We start from the raw sequence: 9,163 nt of genomic DNA, 5'->3' as shown, positions 1-9,163 counted from the left end.
CACTTTATAGAAGAGGAAGCAGCAAGTCCATGGTGAAAATTAGTTAATGTTCTGCAGGTCTGTGCCCCATGACCATGTTTGCCACAAAGTTGGCAAGTAAGACCATGTGATCCACTATGTTGACCACCATGACCACCAGAAAATTGTCCTCCAGAAGAACCATTAGAATGACGAAAATGATTAGAGAAACCACCAGTGTTATGAAATCCACCATGATTATTGAAGCCACCAGTGTACTGAGCACGACCGCCATAGAAACGACCCTCATTGGAAAAATGGCCTCTCCCCCGTGCAAAATATCCGGTCATGCCGTCAGTAGAATAACCAGAAGGCACGAACGTGGAAGGAGGGCTGAAGCCTGGTGGAACAATAGGAACATGTTGTGGGCTAGAAGAGACATTGAATGAGGAAGGACCACAGGATGACACTGGAGCAGATTGAGAGGTATGTGCTACCATAGCAGTAAGAGGAAGCAAAGAAGCATTCTTGGTTTCATTTTCAACATCAACCTCAGCAGCTTTAAGGAGAGTTTTCAACTCACTCATTGAACAGCTAACAAATTGAGCGCGAATGACAGTTTTGATAGCAGCATAGTCAGAAGGTAACCCACGAAGAACAGTAACAACCACATCCTCATCATCAAGAGACACTCCAACAGTAGCAAGAGCATCGCGAGCAGCTTTGATTTTATCAAGATACACCTCAATCGAATCTGACCCTTTCTTTAACTCCTGTAGATTAGATTTAAGCTGAAGAATGTTTTGGCGACAGGGAGCAGCAAATTTCTGCTGAAGATTAACCCACATTTCTCTTGCAGTTTTACTGCCAACAGCACAAGAAAGAGCAACAAGAGAAAGAGTCTGACCAAGCATATGCACAAGATTCTGATCTTGCACAATCCACTGAGTATAAGCAGGGGAAACCTCAGAAGTGAGACCCTCCGTAGCAGAAAACACATATTTGGAAGGACAAGGGTAAGAGCCATCAATGAAGCCATAAAGATTCTGACCACGCAGAAACGACTCCATGCGAAATAACCATGTAGGATAATTGAACTCATCCAGAAAAATAGAAGGAAGGAAAACAGTAGGAATAGTAGACGCAGCCATGAGAAGAACAAGAAAGAAGGACAAGAAAGAAGGACAAGATTGAACTAGGGTTTGCAACGAACCAAGCGTGAATCACAGAAATTCGAAAGAATCAAGAGGAAAACCCAGAAATACGAAGAACAGAGAGTTAAAGACAGAAATTGGAAGGACAAATTTGAAGAATTAAACAATGAAAATCGAATGTGAACAGAGTGAAAATTTGACGAATTGAAGCAATGGAAGTATTAATGAAGAATTGAAGCAATTGATCTTGAACAAATGGGGAAGAAAACAGTATGCGACACAGAGAAACAACAAACTTAGCTGATAACAAGCATGATGAAACATAAAGCCAGGTCCGCCATGAACGCCATGGCTCTGATACCATAAAAGCTTGAAAGAGATTGAGATATTGAGAGAAAAGATCTATGAATGTATTGTATTATCTTTGTGTATAAAGCTGAAGAGTATTTCAACAGTAACCGTACAAGAAATGCAGTACAGGGAATGGTTATATATCACAAGCAAACAAACTAACTCTAACAGCCTACACCAATCAAAACATAACACCTGGCAATCTAAAACTAATACAACTAACTCATAAACCAGCTGTTATTAACAATGTGCATGCTGCAAACTCAATGCCTCTGGATTGATATACACTTGCACACCATGCAGCTACTTCCTTCACATCTCATGCTCACAAATGCCTCAAAAAATCACTCATCCATGTGATCAAAACCATGTCCTGTCTCTGCTCCCAACCGCCATATACCCAGGTGGGATCTTCAGTTGTAATGCATGTATGAAGCATGGCAATGCCTTTGTCTACCACTGTGGAGCTTGTGACATTGATCTCCACACAAACTGTGCTTCAATGCCATTGCTTCTCACTCACCAATCCCACCATCATCACCAACTCAATCTCACTTTCTCACTTCCTTCTAGCAAGACCTTCATATGTCATATATGCAACAGAGCGGGGTACAAAGAGTGGCTCTACTGGTGCAGTCCCTGTGATTTTACTGCTCATTTGGGCTGTGCCACAGCAAAACCAAGAGCTCCAACTCAATTTCAAACAAGAGCTACTCCTCTGTTTGTACCAAGTATTAATAATAATGTTGGCATCCCTGGTGGTGTTTATGGATCTGTTAGGCCCTCTATAGGGAGAAGTGGGCAGGGAAATTCTTTTGTGAACCATGCACTTCAAAATCTTTTTGGTGGTTCATCTAATCTGCAGGGTTTAGGCCAGACAATCATTCAGCAACTACTGGGTGGTGGCAATGGTTTTGGTGGTGGTATTACTGATTTTGGAAGCAGTGCTAGTGATCCATTGGGAGGATCCACTGACTATTTCAGTGCAACTGGAGGAGTGGGAGATGATCTCAGCTTCTTTTGAGAATTATATATGTAGTTATATATTTGTGTTTTATATATAAACATGCTGGTCTTTTATATATATATATTTTGCTTAATTAATAATGTCTTGGAGAGATCATTGTAAATTTTTATGACTCAAGGGTGTCCCCAACTGAGATTTTATTGGATTTTAAATAAATTTACAGATTTTATAGATTCTATGAATTCTTATTAACTTCCATAAAATTCATCAAAATTTAATTAAAGAAAAAATGAATTAGGTATAAGTCTCTCATTCATATAAAAGGTAAGATAAATACTTGGGACCGGAGTTGGGCGTTTTGGTTAGTAGCAATTATGTTTATATCCAAACAACCACTTTTTCAGGTTTAGGAGTTGACGTTTTGAATAGTAGCAAATGCAAGATTAAAAACCATGAATTGTCACATATTACTGATATTAGTGATGTTCTTTACCTTTGCTTGTCAAATTCTAATTATATATATTCTTCTCTGTTTCTTTTTTCGTACACAATAAAAAGGCTTCTTAACAAGCACAAGTATGTGTCAGAGACTAGTATAATAATATATGATACCTTCATCAGGGTAACAAATTAAGAGGGCTGCTATTTGCACACTCTTTCTAAAAAAAAAAAAAAAAATTTAAGAGAAAAGACCATTTGGCCCTTCCCTCACCCACACACCCCCATCCCCATCTCCCCCCGTACACACCCCCTCTTGCTCTGTTTTTTTTCCCTCCGCCCGATCACCACCTTCCTCGCACCAGCAGCACCACATTCCTCGCAGCACCACCACCGCACGCCACCACTTTCCTCGCAGCACCACCCAAAACAGCCACCATAACCAGCCCGGCAGCCCCTCCTCGGCTCCTCCCTTTCTTCTCTCTCTCTCTCTCTCTCTCTCTCTCTCTCTCTCTCTCTCTCTCTCTCTCTCTCTATCTCTCCTTCCCTCTCTCCTCTCACCCAAGCAGACAACCAAACAAATTTTAAAAAAATAAAAAATTGCAGCGGGTTCGGCGGACCAGTGCCGAACCCGGTGGTTTCGTTCGACAGGTACCCACCGAATAGAATAGGATTGTTCGGTGGGTACCTACCGAACGAAACCATCAGGTTCGGCACTGGTCCACCGAACCCGCTCCAATTTTTTTTTTTTTAAGTTCTCTTCTCCGGCGCGCGACGGTGAGCTTGCTGGAGGAAGGGAGGTGGTCGGGGTAGGGGGAAGAAAAAGAAGAGAGGGTGGGGTGGTCGCCGATGGTGGTAGGCTGCTCGGGGATGGGTGTGTGCCGGAGAGAGGAGAGGTGGGGAGGGGGTGTGTAGGGGGGGGGGGAGAGATGGGGATGGGGTGTGTGATTTTTGGGTGTGTGTGTTTTTTTTGGGGTGTGTGATTTTTGGGTGTGTGTGTTTTTTTTTTTCTGTTTAGGAAGGGTGTGCAAAAAGAAAAATAGATGGGGTATAAGGTCTTTTCCTTTAAGTTTTTTTTTTTTTTTTTTTAAGAAAGGGTGTGCAAAGAGAAAAAAAGAGTGTACAAATAGCAGCACTCCAAATTAATTAGGGTCTACAGACCCATGAATTAAAGGACAATATATTAGGCAGAGTTTGATCTCCTTTGATCGATCCAAAAGCAACACCAACCTCGATCGATAATATAATTTGTGAGCATACAACTAGACATAATTTGATTCAGCAAACTCAAAGCAATTTATACCAATCCATTAAAATTGAATATTATGTACTAAAGTCAAAGTTATATCTTAAGAAGAATGAAACATACTCGACTAGAAAAAGTAGAACTAATGAGACAAATTAATTACATATACAATACTTCGATCTGGATGAGACACAATTTTTTTCTTTTTTTGAAGTAGGACGAGACACATTATATATATATATATATATATATATATATCAGCCTCATTCTATTGAGGTATACTTCAACTTATTTATGTTGAAGTATGACCTTATTGGGGCCCACACGAGTCGTTTTGTGTCGATCCAAACCGTTTATTTTTTACATCTCCATTGATAGATCATCTTTGCAAAAAATTAGCCAAATCGGAAATCATTTGCCTATCTAACTTTGATAAAACAAAAGGACGGTTTCATTGAAAATATTTGGTTCGTCCATTTATTTGATCAAAGATATATAGCAAATGATTTTCGATTTGACTAATTTTTTGTAAGAATGATCTATCAATGAAGATGTAAAAAATAAACAGTTTGGATCAACACAAAATGACTCGTGTGGGCCCTAATAGGGTATACCTCAACATAAATAAGTTGAGATATATGTCAATAGAAGGAACATGATATATATATATTATGTAAAGTCAAATTGAAGAGTAGTGGTGGCCCATTGGAATCTGTACATAATTAACAGGCCTAGTGTCCTGGAATAATATATAATTAAAATGGCTTATTTATCGATTTGCCACCCGAAATTGTATTTCATTCCCATATTACCACCTGTAAGTATTTTTGTCCCACTTTACCACCTGTAACTTACACTCGTGTCCCATTTTACCTTGTTCCGTCACTTCTGTCAATAAATCCGTCAAAAATGCTGACGTGGCAGGGGCTATTTGAGTTTTTTGCACCCATTGCCATTCTGGATCATTTCTCTTCCACATGGGGCACTGGGTATCACATGTGGCATGACACATGTGTATTTACGGGGCCCACCAGTGTGAAGAAAGAAAAAAACACGTATTGCAAAACCCAAAAAATGGAAATCCCCCTGCCTCCCCTGCCATCCGCCATTAACACCCATAAACTTGCAGACCAGTCTCCATAAACCCCCCACCTCCATTATTTAAGAGGAAGAACATCTCTCTGCAAAGAGGAAGAAAATATAACCAAGAATAAGGTGAATACGAATTTTGCATAAATAGAGGAACTACTGAACATAAAACATCCAGTCATTAATGAAAAATAAAAGTTCATGAAGCATGGCTATACATCAGAAAAGAAAAATAAAAACCAAAAATAAACCAAAAATCTGCCTTTAATAATCTCTCCTTTTTGTGAAGTAGATAAAAAGCTTGTTTCTTAATACAAATGAAGAAAACCAGAGGTTTGAGTTGCGTGAAATGAAAAATTGCACCAATAATGATCAAAGGAAGTAGATTTGCTCCTCTGTTATGTGTCAAAGGTATAAGAGAGAAGAAAGAAAAAGAGGAAATAGATGCGTGAGAGAGTTTGGTTGTGGTGGTCAATTAATTGATGCCACTTTTTTTATATTTTCTTATACATAGGATTCTTTTACAAACACAGCAAGCAAAGTAAAGAAGCTCACCGACTACAGCCTTAACAACAAGTCAAAGACATAATAATTACATCTAAACTAGCTTTCATAATATATTAAAGTATTGGAGACATGATTAAAGCACAACAACAAGTGTTGGCATTAATCTTGAACATTCTGCAAGTGCTCCAGCCATTAGCATTTGTTTTGTAATTGTTTTTTGTAATGAATGAAGGCCTTTCCAATTTGCTTATTTAAGTACATTTACATGTGAACCTGCCATTTTCACCATTTATACAAGCTGGAAAGCTAAATTTCCAGAAAAAAAAAAATTCATCACAAGTAAATCAATTAAGTTGCCAAGCTAAATTGCATGTTATAAATAAACCTGTCTTTTGAACTTGGTAAACCAAACTGTGTTCCACAACCTGTCAAGTACATCTACAGCTCATTTCCATGTAATTATGCTGGAAATGCAAAAATAGGGGATAAAACTGTTAAGCACATTCTCAAACCCTTGCACAAAATTATGAATCAAATTAACCCCATTGTCTTCACAAAAAACTTGACCAGTTTCAACATAAGACCTATTTCTACTTCAGCAACCTACTATGCAAGCACACAATCATCAGACCCATGGGAAATGCAGCTTCTTCTTTGTGAAATCACAAGGATGCCTCAATGCCTTCTTCTTCCTTGTTGGTGTCTTTTTCTTGGATGGAGACTTGTATCTTTTCTAACCAATTGGCTGGGATGAAGACTGCCCTACAGGTTGACTTGAAGACTGCCCTGGGGCGAAACCTCTGTCTCGTCCTCTCCAAGCAGAGTCATTGCACCTTTGCAGGATTCTTCCTCTGGAATACAAAGCCACATGTGTCATGCCACATGTGATACCCAGTGCCCCATGTGGAAGAGAAATGATCCAGAATGGCAATGGGTGCAAAAAACCCAAATAGCCCCTGTCATGTCAGCATTTTTGACGGATTTATTGACAGAAGTGACGGAACAAGGTAAAATGGGATACGAGTGTAAGTTACAGGTGGTAAAGTAGGACAAAAATACTTCCAGGTGGTAATATGGGAATGAAATACAATTTCGGGTGGCAAATCGATAAATAAGCCAATTAAAATTTATGACCGAGGACAATATAAGGTATCTGCAGGAGTGTGCAGTTGGGTAGCTTAATCCAAGTTAAGCCCAGTATAAAATAGAACAGTGGTTTCAAGGTCATTAATTAGACATGTGTCTACTTTATTAGAGTTGCTGACTGGAAAAATAGGTGACTAAATTTTAAATTAATGGCACCAATAACATGCTTAAGTATTATATTATTCTATCATGTCTTATACTGTCTACCAAACATGGCCTGCTTGTGAACTCTTCGTCTGTTTTATTTTGAGTTCTCTCTGGTATTGCTTCATGCGCTTTTCCTGCTTCCGTAAGCCAGATCTGATCCTATGGAATTTCTGAGAACGTTCCGATAGGCTTCCTTTGGTGTCAGCTGGTCATACTTACATTAGAGAAGTGAACAAGACAGGAATACTTACATTTTGGCCAAATTTGTGAGTACGTGGTGTCAATTTGAATATCATTTCGGCCCCAGACAAAGTCCTCTATCTCTGAGAAGACAACCTTTTGTAGGCCTGTTTTGCTGTGATGAACTGATGACTCTGATGATTTGATCATCTGCAGTAGTAGTCTGAATAATGGTGCGTGGCAGTGGTGGTGGTGGTAAGGAAATTTATTCACTCAAAGAAAGTACACTAGAGAGGGGGACCAAACCTAAACCTCTAAATGAACAAGATAACTCAAATGAAATTAATAGTACGTATTTGGAAAAATACAAAAATTCCTAGGACAAATTTCAACAAAAAAAAAAAAGACAAACTCACTCTAAATAAAGAGAAATTATTCTGTATAACCGCTATATTGACACGTGGTATAACTAGTCTATTTGTTATAATATGAGTAGATGTTATTAATATTATACCCTACTAGTATAAACACATCGTCCAGTAATACTCTTACACGTTGGATTGGTTATACCACGTGGCGATATTTCGATTATACCCTATAATTTTTCCTAAATAAAGCCAGAAACATTTACCCTTGATTCGCTAAACTCAAATTTGTTGCTTAACTAATTACAAAATTATGATTTACTATAAGAATAGTGGAAAATACACTTTGCGCATCATCCACACAACGTGAGATGAGTTTAGTTATTTTAGAAACCTATTTCAATTCACTCGAAAACTCCAAGCTTCAAAGGTGAAGTCCAAACACATCCAATATGCATGTTCATTTTTTGACAGTCACATTTTACAGATACATTATGCCATTTGACGTAGAAGAAAGCAAGCAATATTCCAAACTTCATGACCTTTGCTAGAGCAATATGCATTCTCTGAGTAATTAATCTTCTTTTAGGTCTGTAGCTTAAGAATCAAATCAATTTTCAATAGCTTATCAATAAATATGTATATAGATTAGAACAATGATCTAAATGATACACAATACAATGTAAGCATGTAAAAGATACTTGCATATGAAAGACAATTTAATTTGGAAAACATTCTATCAAAAAGGGATACAACACCACCAGGACGGAAAAAATGTAAAATGAATTAAAATAAGGGAGGCGATTTTCGCACTCTCATTTTCGTCATTTGCACTCCTTCTTAATTATTTTTTAATTATTTTAATAATTTTTTTATATTTATGCTTCCAAATCTACCCTTCATGCTCTCTCTCTTCATTTAGACTTTCTAGATTTATTCACTTTCTCTTTCTCTCTATATCTTTATCTCTCTCTAATATATTTTCCAGATCTCTATAACTCAGATAAATCAATTGTTTCTATAAAAAATGTACATCCTTAGTTTTATATATTTATTAAATGTCATTGATGATCTCTCACAAAGACTTCTACTGTACTTGATTCTTCATTCCTACCTCGGTAATATTTCAAGGAACATGGACATACTAAGATCCAAGACCCTAGTATTGATTACCTACTTTTACTTAATTTGTTTCTCCACTTTGATTGGGTAGATTCATCTCACCGAGTAAAACCAAGTCCAGAATACAACAATGAAGAAAAAAAAAAAAAAAAAAAAAAACAAATTATGGATGAAAGAAGAAAAAAAAAACACAATTAAGTTAATGGAGCTTCTTAATTAATTCTATACAAAGTTAAATTTTTCTTCAATATATATCATATAAAAAGGGAAAGAGAGAGATGAAGAAAGAGAAGCAGAGCATAATGGCGAAAGTGCAAAGACTATGAATAAAAGAAACGGTGTAAGTTTATTGAAACACAGCTAAAAAAAACAAATCAACCTATAGAGGAATTGTTCCATACCAAATAAAAGATAAAAAGTAGAGGAATTGTACTGAGACTGGGGAGGATCTGAATTTATTAATAGATAGAAAACAAAAATGTGTTAAAAGAGA

The 9,163-nt window shown here is 37.4% G+C and overlaps 1 protein-coding gene across 1 annotated transcript; it reads left to right on the top strand.

Moving 5' to 3' along the window:
- Positions 1-1,716: 1,716 nt before the first annotated feature.
- On the top strand, positions 1,717-2,487 carry LOC147292236 (Cysteine/Histidine-rich C1 domain family protein; the record flags this gene model as incomplete). Its single annotated transcript, XM_086236154.1, has 1 exon — positions 1,717-2,487. A coding segment is annotated over one exon (771 nt), but the record flags the coding sequence as incomplete, so codon positions are not given.
- Positions 2,488-9,163: the final 6,676 nt, after the last annotated feature.

This window comes from Dryas octopetala, chromosome 3, assembly GCF_963921425.1.
Source record: "Dryas octopetala chromosome 3, drDryOcto1.1, whole genome shotgun sequence".
NCBI lineage: Eukaryota > Viridiplantae > Streptophyta > Magnoliopsida > Rosales > Rosaceae > Dryas > Dryas octopetala.
Note: the sequence above shows the minus strand (reverse complement) of the source record. Positions and strands in the feature narration are given on the sequence as shown.